Here is a 21,129-nt window from a genome sequence, read left to right on the forward strand (position 1 = left end):
GTGCGCCCCCACAGTTGAGCTAACATTCTGTGCCAATGTGATCTTCTCCTTACATCTGCTCCTTGCTAGGCTGACCCTGCTGCCACGGACAGTCCTCTTCAAGTGAGCATGTTGTTTCTACCCTGCTAGAAAAGTCCAAGAGTTTTTCATGGAGTTGTGTGCTGTGGCCCCTATCCCCTAGAATGTTTTCAGATGATATGACAAAGAAGTTTCAGTAGATAATAAGTGACTAAGGGATCAGGACTGGTTTTGCAGTTCCAGTCACTACCCACTGACTGGAAGTCAGCCTTAGCTCTTCTCCTGAAGCCCATGTCCGCGTGGTTCTAGAAACAGAGCTGGAAGGGAGAGATTTCAAGTCACAGGGATTAAGTTATCAACAACTAAGTTGACTGTGAGCTTTTCTCTGCTCACAAGAAACTGGAATACTTCTGGATTTTTCTGCCTTTTCAAGTGCATTATGATGATAGGGTGTGCTGGGTCACCAGCAGCTGGAGAGGCCTGCTTTGAGGCTCCTTCAGGGGAGCACTGTCGCGCCTCTGCAGAGGAGCAGGAAAGCATTGGCCTCTTGTTTGCAAATTGGGCTCCTTTGTCCTCAGCACACACTCTGTGCTACTAGTTTGCCTTGGTCCCCCAGGAAGGTGCTGGTACTATTGGGTGGTCTCGAGTCTACCTTGAGTCGCACTGACAGAGGCTCGTGCTTGGAACCAAAGTCTTACGAGCCCAGGCCAGCCCAAGTGTTTCTTCAGCCTTCTCAGGCCTTGCATGGCATGTGCAAGGCCAGGGCACAGCATATGTCTTGTTTGTGTGGGTGTGAACAGATGGAGCTCTGCTTCTGGGTAGCTGTGACAGTCTCCTGTGTACTGAGGACCTCTGATGAGGTTCAGATATTGAAGTGTGTGAGTGTGAGTGTGTGTGTGTATGTGAGAGAGAGAGACAGAGACAGAGACAGAGAGAGACAGTATATGTGAGAGATAGATAGATAGAGAGATTGTGTGTGTGTGTGTGTGTGTGTATCATGTATTTGTTAGTGTGGATTTGTGTGTGCATAGGTCCCAGCTCAGCACTGAGTTCTTTCCCTGATTGCTTCCACTTTTATGTTTTGGAGCCAGCATGTCTCACTAACCTTGAAGCTCTTAGATTCACCTAGGCAGGCTGGACGATGAGATGTAGGGATTTTCCTGCCTCTGCCCTGCTGCCAGGATTATATGATTATATGATAGGGCTCATAGCCGCCCCGGCTTTTCACATGTGATCTTGGGATCCTAACTGAGGCCTTGAGCTTGCAGGGTGGCACTTTGCCACTGAGCTATGCTCCTAGCCTCTGAAAACGGTTTTTATTTTATTTCATTTCAATATTTTGGTGGTGCTAGTGATTGTTTCCAGGGCCCTCACACATGCTAGGCAAGTGCTCTGTTAGTAAGCTGTACCCCAGCCTCTGAACTTTGTTTAAATATTCATTTCTCTCTAGGAAACTGTTGACTGATGAAAAATGTATATGAATCTATATGCATGAGCGTGCCACTCACTCAGCAAATATTGAGCTGGTGCCTGCTGTGCTACAGGTGGTGGTGCTTGTTATTTACTTGAGCAGCGGGTGATGCTGCACTGCTGTGGGGGTGGGGTCTGTTTGCCAGTGGTAGGACCATGCCTTGGGATCAGAGGCTTTGCCTGTCAGGGCTCTAGACCTCTCCTTTGTAAATCCTGGATTCATGCACCTTGAGGGCTCTAGACTACCAAGCCCAATCATACTTGGATGGTAGGTGATGTAGGAAGTGCAGCCTGGGGTCTTCCAGACTTGGTGTACTTAGAAGTTCTGAAACAGCTTTACTCATGTGAGCCCTTAATTACTGCCTTACTCTACTGTTTGCCTGTGTGAAGTCTGGGCAGAGCAGTAAGGCCTGGCCTTGTCAGGATTTGGAGCCCAGTTTCAAGCAGGAGCTATCAGTGAATGACAGTGGGAAAGAGGGAGACCAGAGAAAGTCACAAGGTAGGATATGACTTGCTCTTCCATAAAGAAGGTGGGCCGAGAGCAGACAGAATAGAAAGGAGTACTTGGAACTGCTCTCAAATACCAGCAGCTAAGCCAGAGGCAAGGAGAGGCCCTTAAGGCTGTGGGAACTGAGATGTAGCCTGCTGGGCTCTGAGGAGGGTACAGTATGTGGGTGTTGGTTAGAAGAGGCCCCTGGGGCAGGGTTTGGGGAGACCTGGGCAATAAGCTTATGGATGAAAGGAAGATCTTTAAGCCATTGGAGTGGGTGTGCATACATCCATATAGGGTGGTATGTAGGGTGGGATTGGCCTGCTGTACCTTGATAAGATTAATCTGAAGCGCGAAGATGGAGAAGAATGAGTGGGATGATGAAGAAGAAGGAAGTTAGGAACATAGTCATGGCTCAGGGTGCCTACGAGTGTCTTCTTGGATGAAGATAACCTTTAGGGTGTTAAGAAATCCATTTCCCTTGTGGGTAACCGGATGCAGGCATGTGCGCTGCAGCTCTCTTTCCTTCATGCCCTCCTTCTTGTTCTCCCTCTTCTCTGCCCACCCGTCTATCACTAAGGAAAGAGCCATTGTCTGCCAGCTCTCGTTTGCTTTGTGTCCCTATGACCTACTTGTCTCCAAGGAGCAGAGAAGCAGGTGCTGGTCCGGGGAAGAGGTGGTAGAGTACTGTAGTGCCTGTGAGCCAATAAACAGCTAAGACTGTTGGACTTCTGCAAAGAAACTAGAATTGATATCTGTTTATGTCTTGTGCCTTAGTGTTGGAGACAGAAATATTGATGGCATATATTTTAATTAAAAACGTGAGTGCATTTTAAATTTTTACCATGTTATTTCTTGTTTTACTGCCAATTCCATTTTCTTTCAGATTTTCGAAAGGATCTTGTTTATATGGGCTATCCGACACCCTGCCAGTGGATACGTTCAGGGAATAAATGACCTGGTCACTCCATTCTTCGTGGTCTTCATTTGCGAGTACACAGGTAGGCACACACCTTGACACCGTGCCTCCTGGATACCCAGTGTGAATGTCAATGGATTTGCTGTCCTCAATGCATATTTACACCAGTGCCAAAAATTGCCTCTCACCATCACAGTCCTAACGAATGGCAGGTGCTAGTCAGAGTTCTCTAGAGGTTCCGTCCATCCATCCATCCATCCATCCATCCATCCATCCATCCAGAAAGGGCATTTATTAGAATTGTTTGCAGGCTGTGATCTAGCTAGTCCAACAGTGGCTGTCTACCAGGTCTAAGAATCATGGGTCTAAAGCCCATGAGTCTGGATGTCTCAACTGGTTTTCAGTAAATGCTGGAATTTTGAAAAAGCAGGGCAGTGAAGGATGGACTTGCTAGCAAGAATTAGAGCACACAGGCAAAAAGAGTAAGCTCCCTTGTTCCATGTCCTTTATATACACTGGTAGCAGAAGATGTGACCCAGATTAAGAGGTGCATCTTCCTACCTCAAAAATCTGGATTAGAAGTGGATCTTCCCCAACAGGGTCAACTAACCTGGACCCTTGGGGGGGGGGTCTCAGAGATTGAACCACCAGCCAAAGAGCATATCTGGGGTAGACCTAGTCTTCCCCACACACACATGTAGCAGATGTGCAGTTTGGTCTTTATGTGAGTTCCAAACTGGAGCAGGGCTATCCCAAATCTGTTACCTGTCTGTGGGATATGTTCTTCTAGCTGGGCTGCCTTGTCTGGCCTCAGTGGGAGAGGATGTGCCTTGCTCTGCAGAGTCTTGATGTGCCAGAGTGACGTTGGGGGTGGTGGTGCTCCACCCTCTCAGAGGAGAAGGGATATGGGGAAAGGATTATGGGAGGAGGTGACCAGGAGGAGGGGCAGTGAGCAGGATGTAAAGTGAATAAATTAAAAAAAAAAAAAAACCCAAAAAACAAAAAAAGAAGAAGCGGATCTTCCCACTTGAAATGGTTTAATTAAGAAAAAATTCCTCATACAGCTACTTGGATTTTAGTTAATTCCAGATATAGTCAAGTTTGACAGCCAAGAATAGCCATCACTAATCCTGGAGAGGGGCAGTCTTATCCTGGAGGCCAGCTTTAAAAAACACCTTTAAATCCATACTCAGTCACTCCAGATATACTCGCAACTGACACTATCCCATTTTAAAATAATATATGGGAGAAATGAGTCTATTTGGGAGTTTGGTTTCTCCCAGATGCTTTCAGGGCTGGGTTAAATGTATTAGAGTATGATTAGAACAGTGTTTTGTGTATAGCTGTGAAGCAGGCGTGCTCCTGCTGGCTTTCAGCATCTTCTCAACCTGACATTAGTAGTGTTGTTTCATGAGCAGGCGGGTCACATGCTGTGAGAGATAGACTGCGCCATGACTCAGAGTTTTGTATCTTTACAATTTTTTGGACTTTAGTGTGTATGTGTGTGTGTGTGTGTTACATGTGCAGGTGCAAGTGCAAGTGCATGTATAGGTAGGTTGGTTGGTAGGTAGGGTAGGTACATGCTTCGACATGCCTGTGGAGGTCAGAGGGCAATCTGTGCAAGTCATTTCTCTCCCTCCTGTGTATGGACACTGGGGATTGAACTCATGTTGCCAGGCTAGGCAGCAAGCATTTTTACCCACTGAGTCCTCTTGCCTGCTCATGCGTCCTTTTCTTTGGTGTAGAGTAGCAAACTATAACATGACATCCCATGCTTTGAGCAGTTTATTAGTATCTGATTAGTAATGTGTACTTTCTGATTCATGTGTGAAAACATTAAGTACATAGGATGGGCCATTCTTTGGATTGAATGCTGGTTTAAAATTGGCGCCGTTTGTTTTCATGAGGCCACCTTTTCTATGGTGCTGCCTTATTTCTGTGTGGTTATAGACCGGGGTATTTCAGCCCTCAGGCTGCTGCAGATCCTTCCTTTTGTGGTCATTTGGAAAGATGGGATCAGTCAATGACAGGTCACCCTGAGGATGGCAATGCATCCAGTCGGTGAGCTGCTTCTATCATAGGTCATTGCTAAGCAACGAGGAAGAGCCACTGTTTACCCCCCACCCCCAGCATCTTTGTCCTCTCAGGACCATCTAAGAGGTAGTAACAAGGGCACTCCTGATGGTCCTGGAGCTGTAGGACCTCAGTCTGTGGCCCTCAGTCAATGGTAAAGTTCAGCTGCATGCTTAGAGGATTGATGGTTCAGGCTAAATGGGCCATTTGATTAATGTGGTAAATAAGTTTGTTTTAACTGCCCTCTTCTGTTGTAAGACCCAAGTGATTCTTAATGCATTTCCTGATCATTAGCAGACAGGGTGAGTGGCCATGACTGTGGTGTTAATTGTCTAGGAGAAACAGTGATCAGAGGAGGTAGGAGCTGCACTCTGCAAGTCAATCTGGACCTGGGCTCAGAGCTGCTTTTGCAAGAACTCCTCTCTTCTCCACTTGCACCCCTCCCCATGAGCATACACATGTAAAGATACATATGACTATGCACACACACTAAATAAAAGTTGAATTTTTTTTTTTTTTTTTTGATTTGGTTTTTCCGAGACAGGGTTTCTCTGTGTAGCCCTGGCTGTCCTGGAACTCACTCTGTAGACCAGGCTGGCCTCGAACTCAGAAATCTGCCTGCCTCTACCTCCCAGAGTGCTGGGATTACAGGCGTGCACCACCACCGCCCAGCTGAATTTTTTTTTTTAACACTACAGGACTCAGAGAAATAGCCTCATGTGGAGGAGAGACTCTGGGCTTAGGAAGGATGTATTGGTGACCATAATAGTGTATTGAAGAGCTTTAGAGAGATGGACTGTTCTCACAGACAATGTCCTGAGCTGTTGTTGGTTGGAGGATAAAGATGACTTGCAAACCTGCCTACAGTTGGTGTTCCTGTAGGCTCTGAGGAAAGTCTATGCATGGGCAGCAAGCCTCAGAAGTTTTGAGAGGAGCAGGTAATCACTGCTGTGGATTAGCTCTGAGGAAGGCAGGTCTTAGTGAAGGACAGGAGAGGAGATCTAGTGATCTTCAAGATCACTAGAGGCAAGGGAAGAGGCCACAGGATGGAGAGTTGGCTCCAACTGGAGGTGAGCAAGAAGCTGAGCCCTTTGGCTTATTGTGACTCAGTTTCCCTGTACCCTCCTGGGTGTCTGGCTCTTCCTTCTACTTGAGTCTGGGCATGTTGGTGTCATGCTGTGCACTCTAGGAATTTGGCAACGCCATTTGGATTGAATCTCTAAGATGGCTCTCTGTTGTGCAGTTAAGAGCCAGGGCTTTTAAACTCATGTAAAAGAAAGAGGGTTACCACTTTTGGAAAGTACAGGTAAGAGGGAAGGAATCAGTGGGAACATCTGACCTTTCTGTTGGTGGACCACTCTTCTGGGCTTCTTTCCTCTAGCTAGCTCAGGGGTTGCTCAGATTCCTGGGACACAGTACACATTATCAGATGGGAGGAGGCTTGTTGTATAGGCAGCCAGTTGTCACTTGTGGGTGACAGTGATTTTGGTGCTCCCTCTGAATCCTCTTTAGCACACTTGTATTACTGCAGTTGGCAGTACACCGTGCTCAGTCCTTCTCTTGCACCAATAGTAGCATATGCTTTCTCATTGTATTGAGACATCTTCCTGCCCCAATCTCATTCTTGCCTCCTGCATATGGCATTCTGTGAGATAATGTTGTATAATTCATGAACTCATTCTGCTGGTATTGGGTTTTTTGAGCACCCCTCCCCCACGGTGGTATAATTTTTAAGTAAATCCTGTACTTTTAAAGCAGTCACTCTCATATTCTGTCCAAGAATGTTAAATTTGACTTAAAATTAAGAAGCATTATTCCATCACCTTGGTTCACACATTTTCAGCAGAGAATGTATTTTAGTTTAAATATTTTGAGTATAGGAGGGGGAAAAAAAAACAAAACCCAAAGAAACAAAGATTCATTCCCCCCACGCGTCTTTGCTATTTCAATTTAGAAACAATTTTGACCAGGCACTTTGGGCTGCTACCTTAGGGTAATTGAATGTTGGTTGGCTGCTCGGGAGGAATGACGATGACTGTTCTGTGCGAGGAAGACTGTCTCACAGCGGATTCTCTCTCAGGAGGTTTAATCTCAGGTTGATTTGATTCTGTATGTCATCTTCTCATAAATTACTCTTGAAAGCAAACATGGCAGGGGACTGGAACAAACAATGCATTTCCCCACGAGCATTAAGAATATTTATTTCTTTGTTTCATGTGTAAGTCAGAACTTAAAGTACAGCTTGCTCTGAGCATTGCTTTCTGGAGCGGATGCTTCCGAATATGGCTGAGGTATGTGGTACTGCCAGGCTGCAACCACACTGCTTACACAGGAAGCACATCGATGCCAGAGGACTGGACACTGGCTGGATGCACACATGGTTGCCCCTCCAGTGTGCATTTCCACAGAATTTGAGGGACGGTGGCGAGAGGATGCTGCTGAGGCCTCCCACTCAGCGTCAGTTAGAAGTATGTGCTCTCATGCTGGCCTTCAGTCTTACCTCAGTGTACGAGTCTTTCCCATGTGTGATGTGAGCCTGTGCTGCAGCTAAATTCACATGCCAGGCATCCCTGAGTACTCCTCAGTGGGGAGGTGCTGCTGCTGTCCACAATTCGTTCCCAAGCCTGCAGAGGCACAATATGGAACATCTGTGCCCAGTGCAGCTTCTGTGGCCGTTGTCATCCAGGAGGAAGGGCAGACAGGGTGCAAGCGGGTAGAGTGTTACCGGCAGGTGTGAACCCCAGTGCCCGTGAGTTTACAAACATTTACAAAGTGCCAGAGCAGTGTGCTTCTGCTGACAGATTGGAAAACAAATTCAGTTACAGTATGCCCCAGTGGGCCAGAGGCTGTCACTGGGAGGTTTGTCCGTGCATTGCTGTACATGGCAGACACCATGCCCATAGTGTGTGCATGCGTGTGCATGTTTCAGGGTTACCTGGTTCCTTATTATTCAGTACTTAGAGAGTCATTCAACATTTGAAAAGAAATGTTTAAAAATTGTTAGCATAGTGCTTTATCATAATGGGCAGGAAAACTCAGCAGAAGACCAGTGAGGGTCTGGAAGATGGAGGGCCAGCTAGAACCCTGTGCTTGTCAGCAGCACAGAGGCCATGTCCTGTCCAGAGTGCAGAACCCTTGCTTCATGTGGGACAAGTGCTAGTAGTACGAGAGCCCACGCAAATCAGGCATGCTGTGTTCTTCTCTGAACGGGTAGAGTGTTACCGGCAGGTGTGAACCCCAGTGCCCGTGAGTTTACAAACATTTACAAAGTGCCAGAGCAGTGTGCTTCTGCTGACAGATTGGAAAACAAATTCAGTTACAGTATGCCCCAGTGGGCCAGAGGCTGTCACTGGGAGGTTTGTCCGTGCATTGCTGTACATGGCAGACACCATGCCCATAGTGTGTGCATGCGTGTGCATGTTTCAGGGTTACCTGGTTCCTTATTATTCAGTACTTAGAGAGTCATTCAACATTTGAAAAGAAATGTTTAAAAATTGTTAGCATAGTGCTTTATCATAATGGGCAGGAAAACTCAGCAGAAGACCAGTGAGGGTCTGGAAGATGGAGGGCCAGCTAGAACCCTGTGCTTGTCAGCAGCACAGAGGCCATGTCCTGTCCAGAGTGCAGAACCCTTGCTTCATGTGGGACAAGTGCTAGTAGTACGAGAGCCCACGCAAATCAGGCATGCTGTGTTCTTCTCTGAAGTAGCTTCAAGAGGAGAAATCAGTGACTGTCTGAAGAAACTGGAAATTTTAGAACTCTGGACACAGGAAGTCCCTGTGAGATGAAGAAGGTGAAAATAGACACAGAGCCTGGGCTGTAGCCGGGCTCCACCCCAGCAGAGACCCACACTGGGCCGACTGCACTCAGATGTGGTCTCCAGCTGTTAACACAATTGCTGACCCTGGAAGAACAAACAGAGGAGGGGAGGAGTATGCTGGCACAGACCGGAAGCAAGTGAAATGGACAGCAGGCCAGAGAAGGTGCCCACAGTTTTAGCTAACTGGAGCAGGTTTGAGAAAGAGTGGAAGGGAGAGTGTGAGACACTCGAGCAGGTGACACCGTGGTAACTTCAGGGGCACAGAGCACCAAACAGATATCATGAGTAACCCTGCAAAGTAAGTTCAGAATGGAGGAATTCCGTGCAAGACACTGTTGGCTAAGCCGTGCTGACTGATTCTTACACAGATTTGTCACCAGGCTGTCCTGACCGGCGGGACCTAGTAATTCGGGGAGCTGAGGAGGACCCAAGCCTGAAAGATCGGGCAGGAAAGAAGAGTGAGGCCAAGCAAACAGGGTGTTCTGTGTCAAGGCCTCTTTAATGAAACGCAAAACACCTGGTTATGAACCTTCCGTAAGAGGAAGTAGGGAGGGGCTGAGGGGAATACTAGAAGCACAGAAGGAGGAAAGGTCATCCAGGACAGATGCTGGCTGTGGCTCGAGGCATCTGTAGCTTTCCTGGAATGCTGGTTCCGCCCAGACCATCCCAGGTGTTCGGCTGGATAAAGAACCGGTTGATCAGCCTTGTGTGAAGAAGAGTGTGTGTGTGGGGGTCTGCTGTAAACGGCAAAGTCAGTGAACTTTCAAGGTGAGGGCTGTTGAAACTCTGGTTTTCTAGGGTTTGGTCTCTGACACAGGCTAATGGTTAGACACCAGTGAGTTGCAGATGTGAATTCTGTGAGCGACATTTAAATCAGTTGTCTTTGAGTAGAACAGATAACCCTCAATGCTTAGGTGGGCCTCTTCCTTTTGTATAGATAACCCTCAATGTATAGGTGGGCCTCCTCCTCTTGGGCACTTGAAGGCTGTGGCTGGAAAAAGTGCCCCATGGAAGCAGGGCTCCTTGAGTGTGTGTCTGAGTTGCTCTGCCCTATACACCTTTAGATTACGGATTCCTTCTTCTCTACAGTCCCATGAGGCACTTCCTGGAAAGTTTGTTTTCTTTCCCTCCCCCTACCCTATCTCCCATATCATATTTGTAAATATAACACAACCCATATCTTACATATATATGAGATTGCATTAGAAATCTTTAAAACAGTCCCATAATGCCAAGACAGTATATATGAGAAAGAATTAACATGCTTGTGTCAGAGTTTCTCAAGCAGAAGAGGGAGGAACAGTTTACACTCACCAATGGAGGCCATTGTGACCTCATGAGCAGAACCAGGTGGGAGACTCCATCAGAAGAAAACTACACACCGAGATTCTGTAATAAATGCTAGCAAACCCAGTGTGGCAAAGTGGAGGCGGGATTCTGATATGAGAAGTGGAATTTCTTCCCATGACTACAAGAATGCTTCAATGTATGAAAATCTATGTGTTACCCTTTATCTACCGACCAAAGACTAAAATCAAGTGATTATGTCATTCAGTATAGAAAATAATATTAACAGAACCCAGTATAAATTACCTCCTCAGTGATAAAAATATTTTACAAAGGAGTACTAGAAGGGATGGTTCTAGAACAGCTGGATATCATCAGGAGAAGGGATAAACCTTCAGCCCTGCCTCTCAGAGGATGACAATAGGCGGACCACAGACCTGAGTCTAAGGTCATGAGAGGCCAGGCACCGTGATCCACATCTTTAACCCCAGCACTTGGGGGTCAAAGGCAGGTAGGTCTCTGAGTTAAAGTCTAGCTTGGTCTTGCTCAAGGTGAGTTCAAGGCCAGCCACATGTATGTAGAGAGACTCTGGCTCAATAAATAAATACATACATAAGAAAAAGGAGAAAAGGGGGTTTTATAGGATGATGGAGAGGAGGAGCCAGCCATCATGACCTGGGTTAGACCATGATTTCTCAGATGTCTTGCCAGAAGCAAAGACAAAAGGAAAAAAGGGGCTTTCTCAAATGAATTGCTTTGTATTGTGAACAATACCATCAAGAATGAAGTGACAAGCCAAATAGAGAGAGTGTTTGCAAATTGTAAGTATGCCAAAAGTCTTCTATCTGGTGTGTGCAGAGGTCTCTTAACTCAGTAAGACGGCCTACTTCAAAAAAAGGGCAAAATGTTTCCTTGGACATTTCTCCAGAGACAATTTGCAAATGACCAATAAAAACATGTGAAAATAGTCACTGTTATTAATCATTAGGGAAGGCAAATTGGACCCAGCGAGCCAGCTGTCTATATTTCCCAGCTTCCTATCTATCTAAGGGTAGCCGTGACGAGGCCTGTGGTTTCTATATGAACTGTCCCCAGAGGCTCACGTGTTTGAACACTTGCTCTCAGCTGCTGGCACCGTTCTGGAAGGTTGTGGAATGTTTATGAGGTGGAACCTTTCCAAGGGAGGTGGGCCACTGGTGGCAGGCCTTGAGATTTTGTAGTCTTAACCCACCCCTTGTCTGTCTTCTGCTTTCTAACTGCTGATACAGTGTGACCAGAAGGCTCACTCTCCTGCCACCATGTCTTCTGTGCTGTTGCTGGTCTGCACTCTTGGACTGAGCCATGGGAAGGAAGCTTGTAAGTTGCTTCATGCTAGCCGGGCATTTGGTTACAGTAACAGATGCCTGAGATAGAGCAGAGGTGGAAACCCAGGCTGTGGGCATGGGGACTGCCTGGGAATGAGTGCAAGATTGCCTTTGGAGGTGTAAAATGCTGCATTAGATGGTGTTGTGACCACTTAATTTAGTGCATATACCAAGAATACCCTTAAGTGACCTAATTGTGTGGTATGTGAATTGCATCTCAAAGAAAATGGAGCCCTTATTTGTAAGGAGAGATCACAGTTTGGTGACAGACACATGTATAGCTTCTTTTTCTGTTGCAGATAATATCCATAGTATTTGAATAAATATATTCTTGGTTGCATTTGTATTATTTTTCATTGTAGTATCAGAGGCACCAAGAATGACTGACTCATTCTTGGAAGAGGTGCCACTGAATCAAGGTCTACAGCCATTTTTACATCTTGACAGCATTACTGGGCGGTTTACCATAAAGATGACTGACTACATATTTTCATCAGCCATTTGTGGGATTTCCATTTTCCCTTGTCTTTGGTGTGATCTAACTTGATTGACTGGAGAGAGCTCATTTGTGTGTGCACTTATAGACATGATAGTATCCTTCAGGGCTGCATGGCCCAGAGCTCAGATGCTCAGTGAACAGCTGCAGTTAGTGTTCTCTCCCGTATTCACATTTGAGTGTTTGCCTCAGATAAGAGCAGAGGGCCTCTTTGCCTGTTCTAGAAGGAAATGCAAAAATATATGCATGCTCGTGTGTGTGTGTGTGTGTGTGTGTGTGTGTGTGTGTGTATGTGAATGTGTGTGTGTGTGTGTGTGTGAGAGAGAGAGAGAGAGAGAGAGAGAGAGAGAAAGAGAGAGGGAGGGAGGGAGGGAGGGAGGTGGGGGAGACTGAGCATGAGCGCACACGTGCCACAAGACAGCAATGGTGTGTCTGCAGTTGTCTGGTGGATGTGTGGCAGCAAGGTAGAAGTCAGCATGGGACTGGCAGTCTCTTGGACTTGGTACATGAGTGATTGTGTCCACAGGAGTGCTCTGGGTCTGGGTTAACAGGCAGTGGAGGGTGGTCAGTGTGGGCAGCTTTGTTGTGATGTAGCCTCCATCTTGGTTGCATTGTGCCAGCCTCTGATAGATGTTTCTAGAAAGGAGGCATGTGAAGGCTGTGGCCTTCTTAGGAAGATATCTGGCTTTGGACTTGACCTTGACCTGTGCTTCCAAAGTTTCCTGGCCCATCTGACTTAAAGTCTGTAGTGACTACCCAGGAGCTGCCGACAGGTTTCCTGGGGTGTGGCCTTGCCTGCTGCTGCTTCCCTTGTGTGCTTTGTTTGTGTTGGGTCACAGGCATTCCCCTGAGTTATGAGGTCTTTTCACTGTGTTCTGATTTGTCACTCTGTGTTCCAACTGACAACCTGAGAAGACAGATATCTGCCGGCACACTGATGGATTGTTATGGAAGTCTTACTCTGCTGTTATGATGCTTCGTTTCTGGCTCATGCGCGAAGCCATTTGTGAGATTATTGAAGGTGTAAGTGCTTTGCGGATCGAGGCTTAACTGCTGTTATTAACGAGCTCACTTTGTCGGATGCTGTGCTAAGTGCTTAATTACTCTGCAGCCTGCATCCTTAAAAGCTTCGGGCCATAGCGCCCTCTTCCTCATTGAGCACCTGGGGCACCATAAGCCCTTGCATCTTCCTGAGGCTGCTGGGGTACACTGAGTGGCCCGAGGGCTTCAGACCTCAAGCTCCCTCTACCTCAGTGGGCCACAATCAAGGGGAGCACATGCAGAGGGCCCGGCTTTCCTGGCATGGACGTTTTTTCTGTAGGACTCTTAGGCCAGCTTGTGACGCTGTGTATGGTGTCTGTGCTGTACTCTTGTCTCGGACCTGGGATCCATGCTGCACCAGGAGCGTCTTCATCCTAGCTCAGGGGGATCCCTCCCTCCCTCTTTTCCTTCCTTCTTTCCTTCCTTCCTTCCTTCCTTCCTTCCTTCCTTCCTTCCTTCCTTCCTTCCTTCCTTCCTTCCTTCCTTCCTTCCTTCTGGAAGGTTATCCTCTGTGACGGTGGCTTTGATGTCACTGGTCTGGGAGGAGTCAGAGGCGCTGCCTGCTGGGCTTTCTGTTGGTACCAACAATTCCTTTGAGTCCTGCTTCCTCTGCTTTCGGGAGGTACTGAGCAGGTAGAAGCTTGCTTCCTGCCTTCCCTCTTGATCTGTTAATGGGGGGCGGGGGTTGATATTGGTAAGCAGTGTTTGGTGACAGCCATTGTCTTTCTCTATCTGTGTTATTTTAATTTTCTGTTTTAACAAAGTGGAAATAAAATCACTAACCCAAAAGCAAACTAGCAAAATCTCCCTGAACAATCAATCTACTTTCCAGACTCTGGCCGTTTTTGAAGTCTATAGAAGTGAGGTATTTTCTTTTAAAATTTTATTTTTTTCACAACTTTATATACACATATAAAATGTTCTTTGATCCAAGTTACCCCAATTATTCTCTTTTATTCTCTTCTGCCACCAAATCCCTTCTTCCTACTCCTTTTCCTGCTTTCCTGTGTGCGCGTGTATGAATGTGTTATGTGTACATGTGTGTGTTTGTGCCGTGTGGTCGTGTGTATACATGCTACTGCATTTAATTAGGGTTACCTGTGTGAGCTTGGACCAGGGGTTTTCTGCTTGAGCAAGGACAGTGTAGCAGTCGCTGGACCACTCAAAGAATGGCTTCCCCTTTCAGCAAACAGCACTTGCCTGTAGTTCTTCCAGGATGCATAAAGCCTTATGAGACTCTGCTCCAAACAGGATGGAAAGTGTGTGGGCCTCTTGAAGTTCTTCTTTCATTCCTGACCTAAAGGTGCAATTCATGTGAAAGCAGGTACTGCTGCTGTGGATTTGTGGGTGCAGTAGCCATGCTATGTCCAGAAGGCAGCATCTCCCACCTCTCCTCCAAATTTCCTTGTCTTCTAGTTTTTTTCTGTTTCCTCTCTGTGATGATGACCAGTTATGGTCTCTGAATGGAATACTTCCCACTGCAAACAGAAGCTTCCCTGGCCAAGGTTAGGTCAACATATATCTATGGATATAAACATAACTACTTAGAGGGCAGTTTGAGAACACATCCATTTAGCAACACAATAATAATAGGTTCCCCCTGCATCCTATGATGTCCCCAGTGGGGCTTTTGATCAGGTATACAGTACCAGGAACTGATTCTTTTGATGGAGTGGACCTCAAAATCTAATCAGAAAGCAATTGGTTACCTCTGTAGCAGTCATGCCTCTATTGTACTAGTGGACACACCTTAGCTGGCAGATTATAGATTGCACACTGATTGTAGGGTCAGCTTCTGACTCTGCAGCCTCAGGGGATGGAGTCTTTAGTGAGTAGACAAAAGTCTCAGGGCATCTTCTCACCTAGTTACTCCACAGGAAGGGCTCTGTGCTCCTTAGATTTCCTTCACTGTTACCAAACACTGGGTTATTGTAATAAGAAAAGGTTTCTTTAGGTTTATAGTTGTGCAGGCTGAAGGTCACGATTATCAGGCTCTGCAGCTGTGTGCCTGTGGTGGGGCAGCACATGATTGAGGCATGTGCATATGTGGCATGGCAGGATCCATGACTTTGTAAAAGATGGGCTGGGGTTCTGTGACCGCATCAGGAGCATTCCCTCAGTGACCTAGGGTCCTCCCATGGTGCCTTGCCTCTAAAAGGTTCCACTACTTACTAGTAGCCTCCTCCTTATCATGGGTGATTGGGGGCAGTCAGCATCCACCCTCCAGCATGCAGTGTCACATTGCATTTTAGAATAACACTGCAGGAACATTTCTTCTTTCTGGTGTTTTCAGGTCAGACGTAATAGATGCCATTCCTAGATGGCTAACTGCTGAAAGGGGAGGAGGAGATGCAGAGACAAAGACATCTAGTGCTCACATCTGTTCATAAACCTAAAGGTGAACATCTTGTGCATTATGGAGAAAAGGAGGTAGCACCATCAGAAAGGTAGTACATCCTTAAAATAATTGAAAAAGTAGTGTGCTTAGGACATATAAGAGACAGAACCCCATTCATTTGGAGTCATGACTCCATCTCAGCAGCCGAGTATGTGAGGAGCCCTATGCAGGTGGGGTTTGTCCACGGTGAATATGGAATGTGCCATCAGGATTTGCAATTCTGAGATGGTTCAGGCTTAATGGGGATGGCTGCCTAGCAATTGCAGTCCTTCTGCATCTATGGAGATTGGCTCCTGGGCCCCTGTGGACAGTGCAGTCTGCAGATGCTCACATCCATATATGCATGCGGAGGATTTGCATGCAGCCTTCACCTCCTCCCATAGACTTTAAACAGTCTCTAGATGACTCATCACACTGTGCATGTTAATGTGCTGTAAACAGTTGTTTTCCTGCATTGATCAGAGAATAATGACAAGAAAATGGCTGTGCCTGTTCTGTGCAGACAGAGATCTTGAGCTGTGAATTTTAGAATCCATAACTGTGGGTCTCATGAATATGGAAGGCCATGGACAGTGAGTGGCAGAGGGCTTGGTTCACTGTCCTGGATTTCAGGGAGATGATCACTCAGGCAGTCTTACGTCCCAGAGTGAGTGGCTCAGGTGGTGGGGTAGGAGCAGTCTTCCCAAATGGGCTTCTAACATTTTAGGTCTGGAACATGTACAGGCTATGCAGGTTGCCAGCTGGTTTCAGATTTGAAAATAGGTCCATGGTGCTGGAGAGATGACTCAGTGGTTAAGAGCACTGACTGCTCTTCCAGAGTTCAACTCTCAGCAGCCACATGGTGGCTCACAACCATTTGTAATGGGATCTGATGCCCTCCTCCTGTGTCTGAAAACAGCTACAGTATACTCATATACATAAAATAAATAAATAAATCTTAAAAATAAAAGACACAGGTTCATTGGTAAAGGAGTGCCTCAGTTAGTTTTTGTCAACTTGACATAAGTGCAGACATAGCTGGGAAAAGAGAAGCTCAAGTCAGAGTCTCTGTCAGATTGTCTGTGGGGCATTTTCCATACACGATAGACTGTAACCTGCAAGCTGAAATAAACCCTTAGGACAAGCCCTGCCCTGCCCACTTTGGGAAGAAGATGAAGGTCTGGTGATTACCATCCACCATAGCTGCACCTTCCTGCTGTGGCCTGCGCTGCGTGCCCCACATCTTATGTATATTCTCTCCAATCTTTAAAGTCAGTCTCATCACAATCGGGAAATTGATGCCGGTGAAGTTCAGGGACATGGTTGTGGGCGGACTCCAAACTTTCTCCAGTTGAGAACACATAGCTCTCACGGTTCTTTTGTTCTTTACTTGGGTTTAGGACATCAGACAAGACGTCCTTCTGTACTTCACCTTCAGGCACCAGTAGTGGAGCTGTCTTTTGCTTTTACTTTGAGTACTTTCTCACTCTGACTGATGGATAGGGAGAGCATGTCTGTCTGTGGGTGAAGAGCTTGGCCTTATGACAGTGTCTCCTTTACTCCCAAAAGTCCAGCCTTAGCTGTGGCCATCTGTTTCTTCCGGTAAGTCTTAGGAGTCTCTTGTGGGTAATTAGAAGTGGCTAGTTTGGCCAAGCTTTCACGGCTGCTTAGCGATGCCAGTGATGTCAGATGTCTGCGATTTTGCTTCAGTAATAAACACTGAACAGTATTCAAGAAGGATTCAAACTGCATTAATATTTAAGAGCCTTTCTAGATCCAGAAAGTGCCTGCGAGCCCCTCCTGAATGTAATGTATACAGCACATGTCAATTAGGAAGAGATGATGTGCGCGTGGCTCCCCGGCCGCTGAGGCTCCCTTCACTGCATCCCAGGACGTGCTTCTTGCTGGAACACGAAGATTGCCAGTCTCCCAAAGGGATTCTCATGGGAAAACAGGCCTTCCATTACTTCACTGTTCCTAATACATCTGTGTCCCAAATAGGAAAGAAAATCAATTTAATTACTTATGAAACTTTTCCTTTAGGGTGAATGAATTATGAGGAAAAAATGAAGTGTCTGTCTGTCATCAGCGACTTTATTTCAGGCTGAGGATGAGAGATATTAATTTGCTCTGAAGACTGGGTGTTGGGTCACTGGTGAATCTAGAGAGGCGTGCCAAGGTGTATACACCCAAGGCTGCCTGACAGCAGGAGCTCTTCACTTCTGAGACTCCATGGAAATGAGCTTGAGGACCACTGGCAGCGAAGACAGTGCTGAACTGAAGCCAGAGGCCTGGGCAGGTGTCAGAGTGGGAGAATTGTGAAGGAGGAGAGAGTTAATTGCAATTAATGTAATTAGGAGGGGAGAGATGTTCTCTGGAGGGAGTCACATGCCTCGCTTCTGGCTGCTGCTCCCAGCCTCTCTGTGGCAACCATCTCCCTGTAATTAATGAACCCCATCTCCCATCGGAAGGCTTGAGGTGCTGCGCAGGCTGGAGTGTGCTTAGCTAGGTCAGAAGGCAGCTCTCAGCTTCCTCTCCACATGGTCTAGCCTTGCAGTTTGGCCATGTCTGAGGCAGGGAGAGAGCTGGTCTTTTAGCTGTGAAGGGCAGGGTGGTGCTAGACAGGCAGGCTGGAGCACCCAGGATGGGCCTCGCCCCAGCAGCCCTCGGCCTGTCACTGGCCTGCTTTACTGTCCTGCAGGGACACCATGCTCGCCTGTGCACCCTTCCCAGGCTCTGGCCACCTCTCAGCTCTCATCGCTTCTCTGTGTGGATTTGCCCACTCTACACGCTTAGTCGTCCACTGTGTGACTGGTTCTGATTGGCTGCTTTGGTGCATCATATACTTCTGGCCCCATCCATTCCTGGTCAGTACACGCCAGCATCCGTTCTGTAACCGGAGTTCTTCTGTGAGAGGACTCCAGCCATCGCCCAGGGGTTGAGCACTGGGGCAGTTTCTCCTGGGATGTTCTGCACTTCTTAAATTGAATGGCTGGTCATGTGGGGATTCTGAGCTAACCAAATCCTAACCAAACCCTCCTGTAATTTTACAGTCTCATTGGTAACATGGTCCTCTTATTTAAGCACATTCTTGTCAGCTCTGGCTACTATTTTTCCTTTTTAGTTATCCTAGTGGATACAAAGTGCTATTTAATTGTAGCTTTAATTTGTATTGTTTGGTGACTAATAATGTTGATTATGTTTTATGTGCTTATTATTTTTTACATAGCAGTTTTATTTCATAATGATTGGATTCATTTAAGAACCTTTTAACTTTAAATGCTCTCTTTCTCTCTCTCTTTCTCTCTCTCTTTTTTTTCTCTTTTGAGACAAGGTCTCATAAGATGGCTTGAGCTGACCTAGAATTTGCTACTCAGTCAAAGCTGGCCGTGGACTCTCCCACCCCAGCTCTCCCAGTGCTGAGCCACCACCACTGGGAGCATACTGTTATTTTAAAAGTAAACTTTTCCACCTGGGCTTTTCCGTCTGCTATAAATGGTTTGGAATTGTCCTCAGATTTTATGCAATGAAGGGACTCGAGTCCCTGCAGATAGGACAGTGAAGTGCAGGCCTGTGTATGCACAGTGTGTAAAAGCCATTGTCTGCCCATCATTATTTCCTGTGCCCATCTGTCTGTCTGTCTGTTGCACATCTCTGGTTTTCTTTGAATGGGAGCTCTGGCCTGGGCTCGTATAATTGTTCCCTTCCTTGCTCCGGGTGGTGTGCAGGAAATGAGGTCATCTCCCCTCTCTGAGTCTATCTGCCTGACAGCTTGGCTGGCCTTTTGGGAGAGTCTGCTGCCCCTTCCTTTGTGTTGCTCACTTGGGGGACCTGTTTGTTGAGCTCTTTCTTCTTCTCCAGAGAGATGCAGAAAAGCTGGCAAGGCTTTTAGAATCCTGCTCTCACCTGATAAACGCGCCTTTTAATGCCAGCTGCGACTGAGAGAAGGATGCTCTTTGTACACTTGCATAAATGAGGTGTTCTGAGCGGTGCTGTGTTGTCTAGGAAACATGCCTTTGGAGGTCCGCAAGGACAGAGGGCTGGAGCATTAGAGATGAACAGGAGAGATTGACAGAGCACACTGAGGACAAAACAACCTGCATGCCATCAAATGGAACCGTTTAGGTGAACAAGAGACAAGAAGTCACTGCTGCTCAACCAGTCCAGGGTTTCCCTTCAGCCGTTAAACTGACAGGATGTGCTCCTCACTCAGTTCTCCTCTTGCTAGTTCTGCCCCAGAGTAGGCTTTGATCACAAACAGCAACAGTTGCTTCATGAACTCCTGGGTATGCTCCAGTAAAGACTCACTTTGGCATGTGACTGAAGCTCTGGGTATGAGACCCCGCTCTCTTTGGTTGACCCATAGGCTGCGCCTCCATGGGACAGGGCCCCCTCTTCAGCAGAGCATGGTGCCTCTTGGCTCATCATGGGAACTAGTGTCCTTTGTTCGGTAGTGGTGGCTTCAGCTCTTGTTAGCTTGGGACTCCATTGATGCAGGCACAGTGGACTTTGGTCCAGGAGGAGGAAGTCACAACCTTTTAAGAAAGAAGTGGCATAGTTCAGAGCCTGAGACCCATGTGGGCAGTGTGCTTCTCTGTTGTAAGCCACTTCCCTCCTGTGGCCATGCTACACTGACACATAAAAGTGTGTGTTAGCACACTTAGAAACCTACCTGATAGGTGCCCCATGCCCGGTGTAAATGCAGCCGTATGTGCTGGGCACAGAACACACAGAGGGAACAGACACAGTACAGACAGGAGGCATCTCTGCCCCCTCGACTCCTATAAGGTGTGTGGCTGCTCTGATGCTCTGACTTTTGAGCACTGTCCTTGGAACCGACTCAGACAGGTGTAGCCTGAAGGTCCATTCAGATACTGGCATGGCCCTGAGCAGCATGGCAGGGTACATCCATCACTGTGGAGGCAGAGGCTGAGTAACAGAAGGAGGTTTGTGAACCTGGGGCATTCTCATTTCCACAAGAGGAAACTGAACCTTGAGGAGGGCTGTCTTTTCTAGATCATCTAGAATGGCAGTGGTAGGCTGGAGGAGGGAGCGGGCTACTCTTGGCCTTGGTCACCCAGAGAGGGCGTAAGGAGGTGGAGAAGCCACACTTACCTTCCTTGTGCTGCACCTGCTGTGCTGTGCTGCAGGTACAGGGGCAAGTGGGCCGCTATGGGTGTTTTAAGTGGCTGGGGCAGTTCCTAGCAGTTGTCACTTGCTTTGTGATAGGATGTAAGAATTGTTTTTTTGGAGTATCTGATCTGGTTTCTGCTTGGCTGATTTGTGCCTTGTCTCTCTTGTGCCATGCATGCTTCCTGCATCTCTCTGCACTCAAGAAACTTTTATTATTCTGGTGGCATTAAAGGTATTTAAAAATATATTGTGTTAAAATGTATTATAAGATAAAGATAAGGTAGCATTAGGCAGAGTGAGTGAGAAGAAAGGGTTACTGGGGTAAGGAAGGTGGTGATGTTGATCTGGAGCTAGTCTGTGGTTCCCCACAAGTAGGTTCTGGGGGATGTAAGCAACTCCCGTGCTTCACCATAGAGAAGCCTGCAGAGGGCTGGAGGAGGCCCAGACCTCAGTGGCTGGAGCAAGCCCAGCAGGGGAGGGAAGAGAACTCCATAGGCAGAGAAGGCAGTAGTGGGACGTTGGTCATTGTAACCTCATTTGCAAAGGGTCACTTTGGAAGTGTGCTGAGACTAGGTTCGAGAAGAAACTAGCCAGACTCGAGGAGACCAGTTAGGCCGTCGTGCTAGTCTAGACGGGCAGCC

The 21,129-nt window shown here is 47.1% G+C and overlaps 1 protein-coding gene across 1 annotated transcript in view; it reads left to right on the plus strand.

The window, feature by feature from the left end:
- Tbc1d22a (TBC1 domain family member 22A) overlaps positions 1-21,129 on the plus strand; it is a 290,169-nt gene that overhangs the window by 101,737 nt on the left and 167,303 nt on the right. The window contains exon 8 of the mRNA XM_052160274.1: positions 2,865-2,979. Within this exon, the coding sequence (XP_052016234.1) occupies positions 2,865-2,979 (115 nt within the window). The remainder of the gene's footprint in view (positions 1-2,864; positions 2,980-21,129) is intronic.

This window comes from Apodemus sylvaticus, chromosome 17, assembly GCF_947179515.1.
Source record: "Apodemus sylvaticus chromosome 17, mApoSyl1.1, whole genome shotgun sequence".
Classification (NCBI taxonomy): Eukaryota; Metazoa; Chordata; class Mammalia; order Rodentia; family Muridae; genus Apodemus; species Apodemus sylvaticus.